General features: G+C 44.1%; 1 protein-coding gene and 1 long non-coding RNA gene across 3 annotated transcripts in view; one reads left to right on the forward strand and one right to left on the reverse strand.

Annotated features, from left to right (window-relative positions):
- Nucleotides 1-21922, forward strand: part of fsip1 (fibrous sheath interacting protein 1) — a 395544-nt gene that overhangs the window by 204012 nt on the left and 169610 nt on the right. Inside the window, exon 11 of the mRNA XM_078563243.1 lies at nucleotides 15794-15934. Coding sequence (XP_078419369.1) covers nucleotides 15794-15934 — 141 coding nt within the window. The remainder of the gene's footprint in view (nucleotides 1-15793; nucleotides 15935-21922) is intronic.
- LOC144693517 (uncharacterized) lies at nucleotides 5895-12367 on the reverse strand. 2 transcript variants are annotated; one of them, XR_013579556.1, is made up of 3 exons: nucleotides 12264-12367; nucleotides 11706-11858; nucleotides 5895-6588 (listed from the first exon to the last, which is right to left on the reverse strand). It is a non-coding gene; the product is annotated as an uncharacterized LOC144693517 (long non-coding RNA). The 2 variants fall into 2 exon arrangements; XR_013579557.1 differs by having other exon boundaries at nucleotides 5895-6657.

The raw sequence follows: 21922 nt of genomic DNA on the forward strand, positions 1-21922 counted from the left end.
CAATGTTGGCTCAGTGGTAGCATTCTTACTGCAGTCAGAAGGTTATGAGTTCAAGTCCCACTCCAGAGAATTCAGTGTGGTACTGAGGGAGGACTGCACTGTCAGAGGTGCTGTCTTTCAGGTGAGACGTTGAACTGAGACCTCATCTGCTCTCTGATACGCACAGCCCTTGGTGATGGGCATTGAAGTCCTCTGCCCAGAGTATATTCTGTGCCCTAGCTAATCTCAGTGCTTCTACTGAATGGTGCTCAACATTGAGGAGCACTGATTCATCAGCTGAGGGAGGTGCTTAGGAGGTAATCAGCAGAGATTTCCTTTACCATGTTTGACCTGATTCCATGAGATTTCATGGGATCTGGAGTCAATGTTGAGGACTCCCAGAGCAACTCCTTCATGACTGTATACCACTGTACTGCCACCTCTGATGGGTCTTTCCTGCCAATGCGATAGGACATAGCCAGGAATGATGCTTGAGGTGTCTGGGGCATTAGCTGTAAGGTATGATTCGGTGATTATGACTATGTCAGGCTCTTTCTTGACTAGTCTCTGAGACAGCTCTTCATATTTTGGTACAAGCCCCCAGATGTTAGTAAAGAGAACTTTGCAGGATTGACAGGGCTGGGTGTGCCATTGTTGCCCCGGTGTCTAGTTTGATTCTAGGTTGTCCGAATGGTTTTATTCTTTTTTTGACTTTTCTGTAATGGTTTGACGCAACTGGCTTGCTAGGCCATTTCACAGAGCAGTTAAGAGTCAACCACGTTGCTGTAGGTCTGGATAACATGTAGGCAAAACTGGGTAAAGACGGCAGATTTCCTTTCCTGAAGCACATTATTGAACCAGATGAATGGTGTGGGACGTTGAATAATTCATATATTAGTGGATGTTCTTTTGAGTTTGGGCCTAAGGTAGATTCATTCAACACTAAAGATGCCAGGATAAATGTTCCACAGTAGTACTTCCATACCCCAATGACTTGCATGTCGACAGGCAAGTTGTTTTTTCCCAGCTGGGTCTCAGTGTGATGCAGGGGCAAGGGTTCCAGTGTGGATGAGGGCCTGGTTGGGTGGTGGTGGGCGGGGGGGTGGGTGGTGCAGGGGTGCCAGGGGCAAGGCAGCACAGACTATAGGATGTACAGAAGTGCATGTCCAGGGGGTTGGAGTTGTGGGTGTCGGGGGAGTGTGGGGGCGGTGAGGGAAGTGGCCACACATTTGGAAAAGCTTGTCAAAAGTGAGCATTCTTCCACAGCTGAAGTGGTTCAGCTGCAGCTCCATTGCCATTGCTGGGAGTCAGGCCTCTGAAACTTTTCTGCCCACTCAAGCAATGCAAAAGCATGAAAGTGCCACCAAATGCTCCAGAACTTTTCAAACCTCAGGTGCAGACTGCAAATTAATGTGTGTTTTTGGGGGCAGCAGAACAATTAGCCGACTGCCGACTAGGCAAGTTGTAGAATCCCCTTACAAAAGGTGGCCATGGTGCAGTCACTGGTGGAGGTGTTCACAGCCCCTTGCAATGTCTTTTTTAACGTTTGGACCAGTATCCTTCATGGTTCAAGCTAACAGCGCAGCCTTGCAGTGCGGGTTAGGAGATGCCTGCGCCTGAGCTGAGAGCACAGCATGCAGTCCAGTGACCGAAGCTGCCACCAATCGGTCAGGCGGAGCGGAGTGGGGTTTCGGAGAGCCATGAGCACTCTACACATTGGCCATCCAAGTGGTGGCCAGCGCTCTCCTGCACGTGTGAAGGGGCCTTCAGACTTAACCAAGAGTTATTCTGAGGACACCTATGCTAACCCACACATCTCTCCCTTTGATCCTGCAGGAGGAGAACATCAGGGCCATGGAGCCTGGTGATTTAGCGCTATGCCTCATGGCTTACAGGGAGCAGAGAAGAATAAGAAGAGTGTGATGGAGGCATCTGGCTCGGCAAAGGGAGGAGCACCTACCTCAAGATGAAGGGGCGGCAGGGCCTGCTGCGCACGCAGCTGAAGATCCACAGGGAGCCGTTTCTCATAGATGCCTCGATAGACCCAGGGTCTATAGATGGCGCTTGTCATTCCTGCAGATGACTGAGAACCAGTGTTTCCAAAGACTGTGCATGTCTAGGGAACTGTTTGGTCACATATGCCACCTGCTGCAGGATTTGGCGCTGCAGGATTTGGCGCTACAGGGATCCGGCGCTCAATTTTTACGCCAGTGGCTCCCTCCAGGGCTCCACAGGTGACCTGTGCAGGATCTCGCAAACCTCCACGCACAAGTGTATCCAAGAGGTCACAGATGCCATCTTCGCGAAGGCACAGAACTTTGTACATTTTGCCCGGGATCAGGAAAGCCAGGATGCAATAGCGCTGGGATTTGCGCAGATCTCTGGCTTTCCACAGATGCAGGCTGCCATCGACTGCATTCATGTGGCGCTTAGATCTCCGTGGCAGCAAGCAGTCAACTACATCAACTGCAAGGGTTTCCACTAGCTCAATGTACAGCTGGTGTGTGACCATCACAAACGCATCCTACAGGTCTGCACATGATCCCCAGGGAGGGTACACAACTCCTACATCCTCAGTAGGTCTCATATCCCTGACAGGGTCCACAGTCCAGAAAAGCTGCAGGGTTGGCTTCTTTGGGACAAGGGCTACCCACAAAGGGCGTGGCTGATGACGCTTGTGCAGCGGCGTCAGACTGCAGCAGAGCGACTGCATAACGAGGCTCATGCTGCGACCCAGAATTTGGTGGAACAAACAATAGGTATCTTGAAAATGAGGTCCTGGTGCCTCGACAAGTACGGTGGAGAACTGCAATACAGTCCACTGAGGTTGTGCATCATTGTAGCTTGCTGAGCGCTACACAACCTGACACTTCAATGGGGGGAGGACCTGGCTGAGGAGGAAATGGAAGAGCTGCACGTCTGCTCCGATGAGGAGGACAATGAAGGGGATGACCGTGATGAGGTCCTCAAAGGTGAGGATGCTGGTGATGAGGCCATCGCACTTGCCAGACTCAGCAGGTGTGCTCAGGAGGCCCTCAAAGCCACAAATTTCATGGAGGATGTTGACTAGATGCAGTGAGGACAGTCCTGACATCCTCACCCTGTGCCTGTGAACGTTTGACTCCTGCGTGGCTGATGGCAGCACAGGAGTCAAACATGCTCAGGCTTATGTCATGGAGACACAGCGGAGGCCCTAAAAGTCGCTAGATTCCAGGCGGATGATAATATCATGCAGTGAGGACACTCCATAGATCTTCACATAGCCCCTGTGAATATCCAACTCTTGTCTGGCTGACGGAAGCTCGCTTGCGCTCTGTGATTTGGGTCATATCATGGACATGCAGCCGTGAAACTTTAAATGCACCTGAACCTTTGTCAGCCTTCAGCACATGTTCCCTTCAGGAGCTGGAGCACAGATGCTGAACAGATGGGGGGCCAGCCCCACCTCAAAGGTACTGAGAGCACACAGAGAGAATGACAGAACTCTGTGATGCCTGCCCACGATGTTCTGGCAGCAATGACAAGCACCATCGCGGTGCAGGCATCAGTAATGTGTCCAGTGAGTGTGAAGCCGGACCATCACTTTGATCTGAAGGTTACACACAGGGAAGAGGCCCTGGACTGAGACACCTGCCTTTATCTTGTGCAGGAATTAAGGTTTCACATCTGAGTGACAGGAACACTGCTCATCAGAACAAGGAACCATAGGCAAGGAGACATTCTTGGGAGCTTATTTACAATAGCGAACATTATGTCCAATTGTTTAACACCTGTGCCCAGGCTGTGCAACAACAGCTTCTTAACCTTCCTAACCCTGTCTTGGTGCTCCCCCGACATCCACAGCGGAGGTGGAGGTGGCCTGCTTATTGCTACGCCCTTTCTGTTATGACCTTGGCGGGCGTTCTCTGGAGGGCCAAGACCTGGAGGGTCCCAGCCTGCTTTTAGTGTCCTGCTGTGGGCCAACTACATCCTTTTCGGCCTGTGGAGCTGGCGCTGCTGAGGTCACAGGAAGAGGGGATTTGGATCAGCTGGACATTCCCAGACTCACCTGGGTGGATGGCCCCTGGGTATTCATCTGCTGATCCTTCTCCCTATGAGTGCCTGGCTGACTCCTTGAAGAGAAGGGAAGCTGGAGTGAGATCGAGCTGCCCTGCACCCCTTTCGCGTTAACACTGTTGGAGGCCAACTATTGGTGCCAGTGATGGAGTTCAGTTCGCGCAGCAGTGCAGACCGATGTCCTGGACCAAGGTTTCCATGGCAGCCGCCATCCTGCCAGTGTTGACCTTGGTATGCCGGCGCTATCACCTCAGACTGAAGGCGGACGGACCCCTCCATCGCCCCTTGCAATCTGAGGAGTGCACCAGACATCCCTTCCTGATGTTCCTGTGATTGTCTTTACAGCTCCACCAACTGATTTAGGACCAAGTCCAGGGGCTCATCATCTGACTCAGACTCAGCAGATTCCTTGCCTCCAGCAGTCCTCTGAGTGCCAGTGATGAAGGATGTCCCTGCCTCCAGCTGCTGTGGAACAGATTGTGTGCTGTGCTCACCAGATTATGATCCCCAGGCTACTCTACATCTAGGTCCCACCGAGGTGTGTGTCTCTGCACTGTTGGAAGGTGTGGTTGAATGCCGTGATGGGTCTTCAATGGTGCTGCCTTCAGGGCCCTCATCCGAGGTTCCCTTGGCGCTGGGGCCGGGGTCACAGTTGCCTGAGGGCGATGTATCAGATGTGCCTAGGACAGAAAGTGGAGATTGTTTATGTTTGGCAGCCATGCTGAACACAGAACAGTGGACTCAGAGTAGTGTTGAGAGAGGGATCACGTGGTGCAGAATCCTCATGCGGGTGTTCGCCGCTGACCTCACCATTGCTGCAGGAACGGTCGACATCTTCTCCGGCCAACTCCAATGCTTGACTCTTGAATGGAATAAGCACCTTGATGTCCAACACTCCACCCCCGGTCCAGGACCTCTCCTGCTGATTGTGCATGTACTTGCCCTGCATAAACACAGATGGAGAGAGTGTGAGCAAGGTGCATGTTGGCCAGATGTGAAGGATGCCAGGCGTGCATGTGTGCTGAGTGCAGCCACGGATGGGATGAGGGGGCAATCTCCAGAGGAGATGAGGCCGCATGGAGATGTGAGGGTGTGTCTGAGACAGTGATGATGTCTCTTGAGCTGGCAGTGAGTGAGATGCCAGTGAATGTGCAATGGGATTGTGAGTGTGTGAGTTGAGATTGATGAGATGGTTGACTTACCCCGGTGGCACGGATGAGAGCATTCATCCTTTCTGCACCGGATGGCTGGCCTCTTGTGTGCAGCGTTGGCACTGGCCACCCCTGCCACCGCCTCCCAAGCCGGAGTGGTGAGACTGATAGGCCTCCTGTGGCCGGAGTGGGGGTCAAGCACTTTGCGGCGGGTCTCCACGCCTCTCAGGTGTCCCAGGGATGCATCACTGAACTGGGGGTTGCAATCGTCCTGTCTTTTAGGGTCATGTTTTCAGCGAAGCAGTCCTTGGCTGCAAGCATTGAGAAGTGTGCGTGCGGTTGCATTTTAAATATAGCACCCAGCGTGAGGAAGCAGTGAGGTACCGGCATGGCAGGCCAATTGGAGGCCTGCTGCCAGCGACCTGGTGCGTTTCCCATGACTGCATAATTTATGAGGTGGGAAGGGGAAGATATGGCGCGAAAACCCGCCATTGCGGCTGGTGGGTTGTTATGAGACAGCCTTTTGGTAAAACTGAGTTATTTAAAAATCCCAGAGGGAGACTTTAAACAACTGTCATAACCTATATTTTAAGTGGTATGTTTGAGATGCAACTCTAAGCTCAGGAATCAGACCATCATTTCTCGAGAGGTGTTTATATTAAACTAAATGAAACATTTTATTAAGTTACAACACATTAAACACATACACTTGGCTACAAATTACTACTATCATGACTTTTAACAAATTCCCAGATTAATCTCCATTAAGGCAACAGCAACCCATAGACTTAACCAGATACCAGGCAAAGCATTTTCACCTTATGAATTCAAAATGAGGTTCCTTTCACTTTGGTTCCTGTGAAGACAGTTGTAGGCTTACAGCTGCTTTGATCTTACATTGCCTCTGCTCCGCACACACAAAACTGCTTTCCTTATACCTAGCACAGCTCATTGAATATAAATTCTCATTGTATCACCAGCCTCTTCTAACAATAAAACCTCTTTCATAGTACCAATTTTATTAGTAATATAAACATATTGCTTGGTCTCTGCTAGCTAGGTGCCAGATTTCACTCGCCTTCTTGAATGGTCCATTCAAAAAATGCAAATGCACTCTATCTCTCTTACATCTCAAAACTAGTACACATCAAAGCACCCAGACTAGCTGGGCTTTAATCCAATTAAGATACACTCACAGACTAAACCTCTATTTTAAAAGAAAATCATTTTCCAATAATATTATATACATTCATAGCTTCATGACATGGGTAAAATGTCTTTTTTCACACCCACTACTGCACTTAGTGCAAATCTGAGATGATTCTGCCTTAAGAATGGCAATCCTTGTCCACTCAGTTGATTTCCATTGATTGCAGTCTGGGTGTGCCTCACAATGTACTCTCTGGAGAAGCAGAGAATCATTGATTGCATCTTCTAGATTTCTGTGTTTAACTGTGCATGCACAATTTCACTGGAGTAATGATGATAAAAGTTAACAGTTTCAACTACCTTTACCACCACCAAATCCAAGCCTTTGAGTTTCACTTTTATATAAAAAAAATGCAGATTCCACTATTTATAGTTTTACCACTATATGCTGTTAGCCTTTTTGTTGTGTCTGGCTCTGTTCAATAAGTTTGAAAGCTGTTTTCAGTTTGTTTGCACATGCACGATGGAGGTTCCATTTATTAGTATGCAGATATTGGAAGGGAGTCTACAACATCCGCGTGAGAGCATAAAATGTAATGGGTCTGGTTAATACTGAAATCTTGGACTCTATGTATGTTGTAATACAGACTAATCATATGCATAAACTACTTTATTAGGTTGCATCTAGTGGCTTTTTAGGGCCACTAATTCAGTTGGCTGCATGGCTAGTGTGTGGTTCAGAATAATGCCAACAGCACAGGTTTGATTCCCATTCCAGCTGAGGTAGACGCATGACCAGTGAGCTAATTACATCGTAGAGAGGGAGAAAGGACACCTGGGATCTGCATGAACATGGCAAGCAACTAAGTAGCTCCTCAATCACTCAAATTGAAGGATTGTGAAATAAACAGCGCAAATTAAGGACTGAGAAGGAAGTTTGAATTCGAATGGGTAAATTCAATGTCAAATCAGGTGCAGAAAGAGAAATAAAATGAGGGAAAGAAAGATTAGATTAAGAGAAAGTGAATAAAGAGACTGGAAGGAAAAGTATATAAGGTTTAATTTTAAATTTGACATTTTAAAAATTTCTAACAATAATTAATACCTAAAGGAATGAGACCTCACACTTGTAATAGTTCATTTTCAGTGCCAGAGATTGGTAGTAGTTAACATTTAACATATTATTAAAAGGGTGCTTAGACTTGACTTAACTTCTGGTGGCGGGTTTAATTCGTAATGACTGCACAAATACAGCAGTTTCACACCACTCAATGAATATTGGGCATGAGCCCGACAGCGAGTTGCAGTAGAGTGATGCAACATGTACTGTTACGTTTGGATATTCATGTTTAACCGTGCATTTATTCCTTTTCTGAAATAGCTGTACAATTTACACATAAATAGTAGAGGTGCTATTAGCCTCACCATTTCTTTGAGAGCAAATTCTAGCTCAATACCTTCAGAGGTAAGTGGACATATGTAGCAGTTTTTAATAACGAGAAGAAATAGATGGCTATATTGTACATGTTTTGTGGAGAGAGTGTGAACTTGATGGACAGAATGGCTCTCATTTGTTTCTTACACTCTGGCAGCGGAACCAGATCAGGCAACAACTTAGTTCTCTTTGGCTGGATTTCTACTTCACTGCTTTAGAAAGCGTGTTGGTGTTTAAATTTTGATTGCAATCTTAGCTCAGTGGTAGCACTTACTTCTCTAAGTCAGAAGGTCATGAGTTCAAGTCTAGCTCCAGAGACCCAAGCACATCATGCAGTCTGACACCTCAGTGCAGTAATGAGTAACCTCTGGAGGAGTTTTGGCCAATATTTGTTCCTCAAACAGCATCACTTAAAAAAAAACAGATTATCTGCTCATTATCACATAGCTGTTTGTGGGAGCTTGCTACGTGCAAATTGGTTGCCGCACTTCCTACATACGTAATAATACTTCATTGGTTGAAAATATCCTGATGTTATGTGAGGTGCTATATAAATACAAGTCATTTACTTTCATTTTCGTGTCATCAGTGAATTTATTTAAGGTTCTATTAATAAATGTAATGGTTCAGTACAAGATCCTGAACAATGTCCAGATTAACTTTCCTCTTTGATCAACAAAAGTTAAACTTTGTCACCTGTCAGTACTTATTTCTGACTTACTTAGTTGATATATTTGTTGAAAATAAAAATGTGAATTTTCAGTTCCCTTTAGAGATAACCAACTTTAATTTATTTTTGAAAGTTTGCAAGGGATGCTTGCAAAGAATGTAGTTTTATAATTGTTAAATACAATATGTGCAGCATTCAATAAATGGGAGATAAAATTAGTGATCATTTAGGAGTGAATGATTTAATCAAGGTCAGCCAGCACAAATTTGTTACAAGCAAGTCATACTTGATGATTTTAAAAATTTTCCTCTAAGGAAATGATTTACTGGTTAGATAAAGGAAATGCAGTAGATGTATATGGATTTTCAGAAGGCATTTGATAAATGGCTCACAAGAAACTTGTTCGAAAAATTCACACAGATGCTATAAGAAGACATAAAGCAGTATGGATGGAAAATTAGTTGAAGGACAGAAGACAGTCAAGCAGGAGCCTGGGCTCAGTGCGGAGTAGTGGTTGGCAGCGACTGCTGTTCTTGGTACATGTGAATGATTTGGACTTGGATTTAGTGACATGTACCTCTAACCTTCTTAGAGAGTTAATAGGTGACCCCAGGCAGCTTGTCAGTGAAGACGAATTGAAGATGACATACCAGCAGCAGCCCTCTGCTTTGTGGTTAAAGGGGACTGTGAAAGAAAACAATTAGGTTGAGATGGTAGCTGTGGCCAGGAGGGCAGTGGACAGCAGTGATTGAAAATGCTTGAGGCTGTGATTGTGGGTGCGGGAGAAAAATAGCAACGAAAATGATGGGGGATGGTAGTGATGGCCAACAATGGCCCACATGCTTTCAATATGGGGTTTGGAGGAAACAGTACAGTAGTTAGTCCTAGACAGCAGGAAGGTTTTATGGATTCCAACAAAAATGGAGCCACCCGCACCTCCTGGACTCGAATATTCTGCAGGACATCATTCAGAATTTAGAGCCAGAGCTCTAGCACAAAAGAGAAAACTATACCACTAAGCTAAAGGTTCACTCCCTCTAGGATATTAATAGATCTAGACAGCAACACCCTTCAGGCAAGTTTTTCATTCCATAAGAGCTGGGTCAATTATTCCCAAAACAGTTGTTTACTAAGTGATTATTTGAAAGCATTTCCTTATGTTCTGCAGTGTGCACTGGCAATAAGAAATCTGCCAAACTTAAGTTAGGTCAAGAGTGGCCTCATGCACATGTTTGTAGGCAGGCCCTCTAATTTATATTCATAAAGCTTCTTCGTGAAGCAATGTTCGCACTTTGCAGAAAACCGCAGAGCCGACAGCATAACAGCAAAGGAATTCAACCATGTGGCTCTGTCTTCTGTTTTGCTCTTCCAAAAATGCAGCACTTGGTTTGTGGGTGGACCAGAATACAGATGCACTATGCAGCTTAACTAGTTTCTCATTCTCAACGAAGCACAATTCCTGTATTGTGGGCTCATGGAGATGTCTTTAGACCCAATAATTAAGGGGAAAAAAATGCCAAGAATTGTAGCCTTTGTTTTGTGAGCAGAAGTCTGTAGACAGCACATTCTCCGCTATGGTTTACAGATCCCTGGAGTTACGCTGCCTAGTTTTAGAAAAGTTGCAGTGGACCAATTAAGTGGTGATAAAGCCAATTGTATTAAGTATGGGGCATAAAAAGAACACTTATATATTTGGTATCACATCAAAAGATCTCAAAGGTGTTCCTACAAATAATTATTTTTGAAGTGCAACTTTTGTGCAGACAAAGGCATTTTGCATTAGCAATGTCCCCCTGCACATTAGTGAGATGAATGATCAGTTAATGTGTTTTACTTGGTGGTGCTATAAGTTGGCCAAGATAATGCGAAGAGCTTCTTGTTTCTCAAAAGATGAATGCCATACAAGGCAGGAACCTCAGTTTAATGTGCCATTTGAAGATAGCACCTCTGACAATGCAGCCCTCAGGTACTGTGTTAGTGTGTTATCCTAGACTCTGGTTTGATGCTGGAACTTCTATTAGCTCGACTCAGGTAAAGTGCTACCTGTAGAACCAAGCTCATACATCATCAGAATATCAGAATCACATGTCACTTATGAAAGTTTGAAAGTGTAAAAGTACTTATTTATCCTGCCTCAATCTATAGTTATCCATAACTATAACACTGAAGCATGAATTTATGCTACAAGATGTCTATGCAACCAACTGTGAAAACTAAATGAAAACTAATTTATGATCATAAGGTTTCATCAAGCTTGGCAAGTGACTACTCCCATTAAAACCCTGGGTCACTTTGAAAATGGTCTTGATAGGAACTATCTGTGAGTTCACTCTCTTGCCCGCATTCTTAAAAAAAAGTGTTTTACTTCATCTCAAACAAAGTCATTTCCCTATTTATTTGTGAACATTAGTAACATTTGTGAACATTAGGTGCCTTTTAATAGTGTAAAATATGTTCAGTTGCTTGTTCTTAGCAAATGTCCTGTGCATTTCTGAAATAGGCAGGAGTGGTAGTTGCCATTTTAGTTACTGATACCACTATGGTTAGTGTTTCACTGATCCTTTCTATCTTGTTCTCCTAAATTACAAATATTCCAGTCCACACATAGTTGCTCCTTATTTTGTTGAAATCAAAGTTCATCACAGTATCTCCTATTCTAAATCCTTCTATTCGAGGACCTCAAAACTGCAGCACTCTTGACCTCTTTCTTTCTTTCCTCCTTAAAATCTGCATAATAAAATCACTATTTCTAGGTTTGCACCCTTTACTTTTTAAAAGCATTGGCAGCATTTTGTAAAATGAAGCATGCTTGGATTTGTACTGCGATACTGGTGTAACAAATTACTTTGAAGTTCAATGATTGTTATGTATGACAATTATTCTCAATTCATCTTCCTCTTTAATGTTTTAATGTGCAGGCTTTATTGTGCAAAAATCAATCACAATTTTTTATAACAAGATAATACCCTCTTTATTGAAAGTTCTTCAGTAAATTATCATCAGGTGTGTAAGTAATAAAAAAACATTATCTACCATTGTTTCCCTAAGGATACATTTGAATTTGGATGGTTGTAAAAAAAAGTCAAGCTATTTGTTTTGTTCTTTGAAAAGTTAACATGCATTTCTACGAATAAATCCTCTGAAAAGGTTGAGTGTCAGAAGGGATAAATTAATTGCAAAGATATATTGTACAAAGTCATCTCTTATTTAGCAGTAAGACATATAGATGTGCTGTGTGAAATGGTTAAGACACATTTTGTTTTACCCATTTCTTCCTGAGGATTACATTTGGCTGCATTATCAGAAGACATAGGTTAGACTTGCAATAGGAAATAAAAATGGCATCCGGTTGTAAGCTTGGTCCAAATTGCACACTGGTTAAGTGCAGTTAAAGAAATTCTTGCCATCAGGCTGCCTGCTGAAAAAGGTTTTAAAACATTTGCAGTTAACATGGAATTTATTCTGCTTGACATACTTTTTTAAAGATAGTTTTGTCTAAATGTGAATACTGGAATTACAAGGGAATTGGAAACACTACTGATATCAGTGAAGATACAAACATTCAAATCTGTCTTAACGATCCGATCAATCTCAGTTCTAACACACTATCAGACTTAAAAACTCCTAATGATATCAGGATTCAATGACATTGAAATCATACTGCAATATTAGGAACGGATACATTAACATCTTCAAATAAATATGTTAACATCTTTGTTAAAATAAACCAGCAAATTTAGTACCGGTTTACTACTGAATTCATTTTTAAGGCTGCGCAACGTGATTTCAATTGCAAAACTTGAATGAAAATTTACAAAAATACCTTCAGTCTTGCTCCGTTTTACTCTCCTGCTTATGTGCCCAAATCCAAACTAAATTATTTCATACACAATTAAGCTTCCCATGCAAATGTGTGGATGCTGACTCGGTGTCACTAATATCGATCCACAGTGGTTGATTACACCTATAACAAGAATTTAAATTATATTTACCCACCATTTAATGATCCCAACACATGTAGCTATGTTTCAGCCATTTTCATTTCTGCTATTTAGAAAAGTTTTGGTCTATTTTGTCTGACCTTAGGTGGTACTGCAAAATCATGCGTGAAAAGTTAGAAACCAAATGAGCCTACTGGGAGGATGGTATGCTATATATCACCTAAAAATGCAGTAAAAATGTAACCCTGTCTGACACGACAATAAGAATCGGCTATTTTCTTTTCTCAAACATTCATAGACAAGACTGTTGTGACTGCTTTAACCACAACTGAAAATGCATAAATCAGAGTCTAAACCTAGGAGAAGATCTAGAAACAAGATAATTATTGCACCTTTATTTGCAGCATTCAGATTAAATATGTTGGTGAAGTCAGTTTTAGCTTTGTAAAACAAAACCAAGTTTCAATTTAATTATGATTAAATTGCAGACCAAATAAATCAGAGGTTTAGATTTGTGCTGCTAGGTGGAAACAATAAGCATGTCCATCCGGGAGCACAGCAGGCAGACTCGGAGGGAAAATTTGTTTTATACTCTTGATCAACATACAAGTACAATGCAACTATGCAAACCCTTTCTTATTAAAATAGCAACGCAGATCACTTACAACACTGTTTGTATAATTCATTTAAATTTCTACAAATTGATCTTAGCAGCCAAAGTCTAGAATTAAGTAGTAGACTTGAAAGAATTGGATTTTATATCGTATGAATTTATTGTACTTCAGTCTGAGAACAATGCTTTTGACAAAACCAATAGCAATAATTGCAAAATGGAGGGTTTGCATCCCACAGAAAGCTCCATTCTAGTCATTTGCCAGATTTCACCACACTTAATGCAGGAGCTGTCACATCTTAATGCAGCAGAGCTAAAAGCACAGACGTGTGGAGAAAGGGACTAGAATATAAAGTGATGTGTACTTATTCAGCTGAGGTTGGAGTTCAGATTACATTAAAGGAATTATGCATGGAAGAATTGATAACAGATCCTTACCTACAGGAAGCATGTAGCTCCAAGGAAAGAAAGGAAACCTGAATTCGTACATTCCTATGTGGCTCTAATAAGCGAAAATTCCTCAGTGGCTTTATTGCACCTCCTGGGCACTTGATAAACTGTGAATAGCATCCCCCTCCCTGGCAACAGCTTGAGATTAAACCAGTTTATTTGCAACCTTGGTGTCACATTTGACACATATTCGTGGCATCACTAAGACTGTTGATCTTCACCTTCGTAATGTCGCCCGACTTCGCCCAGGTCCCAGCTCATCAGCTGCTGAAATCCTCATCCTTGTCTTTGTTACCTATAAATTTGACTATTCCAATGCATTCCTGGCTCTACCCACAGTAAACATGAAATTATCAAAACCCTGCTGCCTTTGTCTTTCATCCTATCACTCCTGTGCTTGCTGATTTGCATTGGCTCCTGATGAAGCAAAATCTTGATTTTAAAATTCTCATCCTTGATTTCAGATCCCTTCATGGCCTTGCCCCTAACTACTCTGTAATTTCTTACAGCCTCACAACTCTCCAAGATATCTGCACTTCTCTAATTTTGTCCTCTTGAGCATCCTTGATTTTAATTGCTCCACCGTTGGTGGCTGTACCTTCAGCTGCCCAGACCCAAAGCTCTGGAATTCCCCTTCCAACACCTCTCCACCTCTTTCCCTCACTTTATTCATGTAAGATTCTCCTTAAAACCTACCTCTTTGACCAAGCTTTTGATCATCTGACCCAATCTCTCTTTATGTGACACAATGTCATATTTTATTTTATACTGCTCCTGTGAAGTGCCTTGGGAATTTTTATGATGTTAAAGGCACCATATAAATATAAGTTGTTGTTATTTTGATGCTGAGGGGAAAGCGGCACTCCTTCTGGTATTCTCAGCACATTTAAGATTTCCCAACTGATGCTGGAGTTTCGGGTTAGCGTTTGAGCATGCATGGCAGAGTTCTGCCCTGGCCGATAGAGACAGATTTGTAGCCAAAGAGTAGAAGTAAGATACTGCTAATCAATCCCTGCAGCTACCCACCTGACAGCAACAGCGAGGGTATAATGGTGGACTTCTTGTCTTGGATGCAGGTGAATGCTAATTACGATAATGTTCTTTACTTTGGCTCAAATTCCTGGGTAAATAAAGGAATTCTACATGAGGAACGGTTATTCTATCTGAAACAGCTGAAAACAGCAAAATGTGTTAAAATTACACTTCTGAACTGTTTTAGGGATATATTCTATCCATGTTCCTTTTGTCACAAAATAGTCAGGCCTCTAATAATCAGTTGTTGATATGTTCGTGGACTAAGGAGGCAATATTGTTGATTCGTTTCAAAGTGGTACAAAGATTTGTGTAGTTTGTACAAAATTACTTTCTTTTAACAAAATAACAATGTTTTTGAAGCTTCACACACAATGGATGTGCACAGACAGGACTCTAGGCATATGTTTACATGCCTGGTTTTACCCCGGGGGGGAGGGGGTCATACTAATTCCCATATTTTCTAAGTAAAATTGAGTAAGACTGAGTTGCTGCAGGTTGAAGATAAGGTTACAAGAATGTTACTGCAAGTCAGTACAAGCACAAGCACAGAAACAGATTTACTTAAATATTTACCTTGTGCATGGTATTAATTGTCACTATGTGGTTCCTCTTTCAATTTATAGGTGTTGTGTAATCTAAGATGTTACATTGAACCTATTCTTAAGAATCCAGGAGAAGCTAAGAATTGGCACTAGCATAGAGTACCTTTTGCTTTGTAATATGAAGCAAATTCATTACCTTCATAACTAGTGCGAAGCACTTTTGTACATTTAAAACATTTTTACTTTTGGAATGATATCTTTCCTATATTTATATTTTAATGTAATAATATATTAACATTGCTTATTATATTTGGCTAAAATGATTAATGGTACAGTATAGCATGTATTAGATATTACTGCAGATTCTAGTTTATTAGAATATAGAATCCATTTACCAAACCCTTTCTAGAATAGTGACCTATCTGGTACATCTTAAACTTAGAAATTTAATTACAAATTAGCATCACTATTCCATCACTACAGTAAATGAAGTTCTGATCGAAGATTAGTGTTTTATTGGCTCCATTGCATTTTGAGAAGCCATCACAGTGTCCAGAAATCCAGTATTAGATGAAACTGTAGTGGTGTTGCTGCAATTAAAAGCACAATATCGTTTACCGTTCTTCACATTGTAGAACAGAAGCATTAAGTTAACAATTCAAAAAAAATCAAGTATGTAATTTATTGCAGATTGGACTCTCAAATCTTCTAAATATCATCTTAATTATGTTATAAATTAGTTCCATATGTTTTAATCACTGTTTGTTTCCAGGACTCTGTGAACAGTTATGTAGAGATTGGGCCAGGCGAAGAGATCCTTGTACAACTGCGGGATGAACGGGAGCATCACTTGCGAATGGAAGAGATAGAACAACAGCTGAAATGTCTGGAGACAGCCTTCAGTGAGTCTTCTGTAAGTAAAGATATACATGGAATGGTAGAGGTAGAGAAGGTGAGCTGAGGCTGAAACCCTTGCTTTTCTCATTTATTTGATTAAATTATTGAGTTTTCTTAACATTTTCAATTACTCTTTGCTTTATCACAGCCACAATTAATCTTGGTATCTGCTGGTAAATCAGATTGAACCACATCTTGCAAAGATTTTGCAACAATTCTCTTCATCTTTTGAAGGAGTCCTCCCCCTAAAAAACACCCTGGACCTCTGAAAAGGTCTTAGTAATCCACATGAAGTTTGTTTTCACTTGCTTTATGTACTTTTGCATCATATAGTCTTTACTAACTTTCCAATAAGCCTATGGCTGAGGGAGGACCCATTGTTGTCAATGTAGGAATTTAAGCCTCTTTAAGGTGAAACTGTTAAAAGACCTTTTGTCTCCTATGAGTTTTTAACACTGGAGTATTAAATGGAATGAATGAGAACTTCAAGACTACGCTTGTCTGCTATCTTTTCTCCAGGGAACAATTCCAGAAAAAATGTACTTAATTAGACAGTCCTTCACTGTACATGACTATGCAGCCTGACTGCAAAGTACTGTATGTGTGTGCGTTATTTCATGAAAATGTTCAAATGGCTTAATAGAGTCGAAGTGTGGGGGGTTGGTGGAGACAGGTAGGAATGTTGATACTTTGCAGGAAATTAGGAAAGGGTAGTATCTCTTTGAAACTTTAGAATCTGTTCAGTTGCATGGTATGAAACGTCATTGTAAAATGACTCCATAAAACTGACAATAGACACGAAAACATTATTACTTGACAGCCAATGGAAATAATCTCAAGACTATATGTTGCTTTTGTTCATAATCCTAAAGATACTGTATGCTTACAGATGATGTAGTGTATTAGTGTTTTGAAAAGTGCAATGTTAATTTTGTTCACTTGAAGCTACCATATGCATTGTACCAGCAGAGAGAGTATGCTAGAGTCTGCAGAAGCAATTTTAATAAAAATAGACACCATGCTTATACAGTTTTAATTCTGGGTGCCTCTGGCTGTTTTTGACCCCAAGACATTTGCAGCTGATTGCATGGAAAAATGATGGCGTAGTGATAATGTCACTGCAGTAGTAATCCAAGGGCCCAGGTTAATGCTCTGGAGACATGGGTTCAAATCACACCAGGGCAGCTGGTGGGATTTGGATTCCATTAATAAATCTGGAATATAAAGCTAGTCTCAATAACGGTGGTCATGAAACTATCGTCAATTATTGTTAAAACCCACCCAACATTCACTAATGTCCTTTAGGGAAGGAAATCTGCCATCCTTACCTGGTCTTGCCTACACGTGACTCCAGATCCACAGCAATGTGGTTGATTCTTCAATGTCCTAGCAAGCCACTCAGTTCAAATGCAATTAGGAATTGGCAACAAAGGTTGGCCATGCCAATGACACCCACAGCCCATCAAGCAATAAAGAAACAAAAAATTCTTAAATCACATGATTTATGCTATATTCAGAGTTAAAGTCTGATAGAGTAATTTTTTGTGCAAATATACTGTCAGCTAAGTAACCAGGGGCAGAATCTTCTGCCTGTCCGGCGGGCTGTTCGGGAGCAGGTGTGGACGGGCATGGAGCCAATCGCCGCCCGTGATTGGCTGTGCGCCGCCATTTTACGTGCATGACGCACGGCCGGTAGCGCTCAGTGCTACCTGTGCGGGCGGGGGGAGGAGGGAGAGTCGGAGTGCAGAAATCTCCCTGAAGCACAGAGTTGCCCCAGGGAGATTAATGTAAGTTTCAAAATTCAAAATAAAGAAAATGAAAAATCATTTACATATGTCCCCTCATGTGACAGCATCACATGAGCTGGGACATGTTTATCAAATGTTTGAAAAATATTTATTAATTTAATAAACCCTTCATGAAACCTCATCCCGCCCATAGATGAGGTTTCATGAAAAATGCGATGGCCGTTTGGGCTCTTCGCCTGCCCCTCCAACCTTAAGGTTGAATGGGCAGCGTTCAGAATTAGTTTAATTAGTTTGTTAATGGCCTTAATTGGCCTTTGACAGTTCAGCGAGTGCGCAGCTGCCTCCGGCGCGCGCCCGCCGAACAGAAGATTGGAATGATGCGTGGTGACGTCGGGACGCGCTCCCAACGTCACTGTGCGTCATTTTACGCGTTGGCATGTGCGGCCCGCCCACACACGCCGACGAGAAAATTCTGCCCCAGAATTCAGCATTCGAATTATTAGGTATTTTAAACAGAGCTTTGAAAATATTTGGGAGGAATTAAAGCTGGAATCATAAGTACGTGGATTTATAGAACTTCTAGTTATAAGACCAACTCAAAATATCACAAAGTGCTTCATGGTTAATGAGGTAGTTTTGAAGTGCAGTCTTTGTTGTGATTTCAGCAAATGCGGCAGCCAATTTGCACACAAGGTCCCACAAGCAGCAATAAGTGACCAATTACATTGATTTAGTTCTTTTAGCTAAGGGATAAACGTTGGTCTGGTCACTGGGCAAACTTCCCTGCTCTTTGCCTTGTGACCTTTTACATCCGCCTGAGAGAGCTGAAGAGACCTTGGACGGAATCGTCCCAGATTTGCACTAAGTGTGGTAGCGGGCAGGAGAAAGGACGCTTCATCCACTGGGCCGCAGTGGCAGCTTTTCGCGCCGTGTCGTACCATTCCGGGTATATCCTACCTCATTAATAATGCATTCCCGGGAAACACGCCAGATTGGTGGCGGGATGGCCTCTGATTCGCCCGCCGTGCCATCACCTCAGGCTGTCAGTAATCCAGGTGCCATATTTAAAGGGCGCCCCTGCACAGAGCTAGCACTCTCTACCAGATCGGAAGCTGCTACAAAGTCATGGCTGCCAAAGGGAGGAAACATGCAGCCCCCAAATTTAGTGACGCCTCCCTTGGGCACCGACTGCATGCAGTGGAGGCCGGCCGTGAAGTCCTCTACCCCCATTCTGGGCAAAGACCAGCAAACAAGGTTACCAATCCAGCATGAGAGGTGGTGGCAGCGGTGATCAGCGCCAATGCCCTGCAAAAGAGGATAGCCATCCAATGCCGATAGAGGATGAATGATCTCCTCTGTTCTGACAGGGTAAGTCACTCTTCTCATCACTCTCCACTCACACACTCACAAAACCATCACACATCCACCGGGATCTCACTCACTGCCAGTTCAAGGGCCATCAGCACTCACTCTCTCACATGCACCTTCATCTGCCCTGTGGATCTGCCCTGTCCTCATCCTGTCCATGGCACTACTCACCACCCACACATGCAGGCATGCTTATCACCTGGCCTGGCAGGCGTCCTGCTTACACTCTCTCCATCTGTCTTCATGCAGAACAAGCTAGCACACAACAAAAGGGAGAGGTCACAAACTGGTGGAGGAATGCCTGACATCAAGGTCCTCATGGACTTTGAAAATAGAGTCATCCAGCTGATCGGCGATGATCTGGGTCATTTCTGTGCTGATGGTGAGGTCAGTGGTGCTCAAACAAGTGAGGACCCAGCAGTGCAACATCCATCAGACAACCATGCTGTGTCTGAGTTCCCCTGTTCCGCAGTCCTCTGCCATGCACCAACTCTTGTAGCTTTCGCAGACACATCTGGGAAGCTAGGTGAGGGGGCTCCACGAATCAGGACCTTGACTCAAGCCCTGAAGACATCTTGGAAGAAGATTCTGATAACACCCTAATTGAAGAACTCTGTCCTGGCCGGCAAAGCTCACCCACACCCTCCACCTGTACAAAGACACACACCTTGTTGGGACCTAGTTCTGGAGTAGCCTTGGGGTCATAATCTGGCGAGCACATCGCACTGTCTGATCCACAGCAGGCAGCGGCAGGGACTTCCCAGGTTTCCAGTACTCGGAGGACTGCTGGAGGCTGAGTCCGAGTCAGATGAGGAGCAGCTGGACTTGTCATACCTCAGTTGCTGATGATGCAAAGGCAAGCTCAGGAACATCAGGAAGGGATGTCCACCACACTCCTCAGATTGCAAGGTACAATGGAGGAGTCCATCTGACTTCAGTCTGAGGTGATAGCACCGGCATGCCAATGCACCAAGGTCAACCCTGGTAGGTTGGTGGCTGCCATGGAGACCTTGGTCCACGACATCGGTCCTGCACTGCTGCACAGGCTGAACTCCATCGCTGACGCCATAGTTGGCCTCCAACAGTGTGTATGTGAGAGGGGTGCAAGGCAGCTCAATCTCACTCCAGCTTCCCCTTCTGAAGGAGTCAGCCAGGGGCCCTTGGGCACCCATAGGGAGGAGGATGAGCAGATGCACACCCTGGGGCCATCCCCCTAGGTAACTCCTGGAGTGTCAGGCCCATCTGAATCCCCTCTTCCTGTGACCTGCAGCAGCTCCAGCTCCACAGGCCAAAGAGGGTGCCAATGCCACACAGCAGGATGCCAAAAGCAAGCTGGGGCCCACCAGGTCTCAGCCCTCCGGAGACGCCCACCAAGGGCTTCACAAACAGGTCATAGCAGTCAAGTCAGCAGGCTGTCTCCACCTCCGCTGTGGATGTTGGGAGAGCACCAAGGTGTAGTGACAAGGTTAGGAAGGTTAAGAAGATGTAGTTGCACAGCCTGGGCAAGGTATTAATCATTTGTACTTCGTGTTCACTATTGTAAAAAAAACTCCCAGGAATGTCTCCTTGCCTATGGCTCCTTGTTTTGGTGTGCAGTATTCGTGTCACTCAGATGTGAAACCTTGGTTCCTGTTCAAGATAAAGCCAGGTGTCTCAGTCTAGGGCCTCTTACCTGTTCATGTGTAACACTCAGGCCAAAGTGATGGACCAACTTCCTACCCACTGGACACATTAGTGATGCCTGCACCTCGATGGTGCTTGTCATTGCTGCCAGAATATCGTAGGCAGGCGTCACAGAGTTCCATCATTCTGTTTGTGTACTCTCAGCATCTTTAAGGTGGGGCTGGCTCCCCATCTCTTCAGCATCTGCAACCAGTGATAGTGTGCTTCTGAAGGGGACAGGCGCTGAAGGCTGACAAAGGATCAGGTGCATTTAAAGTTTCACGACTGCGTCTCGTGATATCATCCTGATCACAGAGTGCAAGTGAGCTGCCCTCAGCCAGACAGGGGCCAGACGTTCGCAGAGGCTATGTGAAGATCTATGGAGTGTTCTCACTGCATCTCATCATCATCCTCCTGGAATCTAGTGACAATTAGGGCCCCTGCTGTGCCTCCATGACATAAGCCTGAGCACTGAGGGTATGTGCTCTGACATCAGCCACACAAGCGTCAAACGTTCACAGATGCAAGGTGAGGATGTCAGGACTGTCCTCATTGCATCTTGTCATTATCCTCCAGGAATTTTGCAACTATGAGGGCCTAACGAATGCGCCTACCTCACCTGGCCACTGCAATGGCGTCATTGCCAGCATCCTCGTCTTTGAGGACCTCATCACAGTCAACCCCTTCGATGTCCTCCTCATTGGTGGAAACATGCATCTCCTCCATCTCCTCCTCAGCCAGATCCCCCTGCCCTGTTGCAGCACCAGGTTGTGTAACACACAGCAAGCGATTATGATGCCGACACCTTCGGTGGACTCTATTGCAGTGCTCCACCGGACCCGTTGATGCACCTGAACCTCATTTTCAAGATGCTTATCTTTTGTTCCACCAACGTCTGGGTTGCAGCATGAGTCTTATTATACCGTCACTCTGCTGATGTCTGAGGCCGCCGCTGGGCTTCATCAGCCATATCCTCTGTGGATAGCCCTTGTCCCTGAGGAGTCAACCCTGCAGCTTCTGTGGACCTGGAAGATGTCAGGGATCTGAGACCTGCTACGATTGTAGGAATTTTGGACACTCCCTGGGAATCGTGTGCAGACCTGTAGGATGCATTTGTGGTGGTTGCACATCAGCTGAACATTCAGCAAGTGGAAGTCCTTGTGGTTGATGTAGTTGACTGCTTGATGACAGCGGAGATCTAAGTGCCACTTGAGTGCAGCTGATGG

This window comes from Cetorhinus maximus, chromosome 18 (assembly GCF_964194155.1).
Source record: "Cetorhinus maximus chromosome 18, sCetMax3.hap1.1, whole genome shotgun sequence".
NCBI classification, from domain to species: Eukaryota; Metazoa; Chordata; class Chondrichthyes; order Lamniformes; family Cetorhinidae; genus Cetorhinus; species Cetorhinus maximus.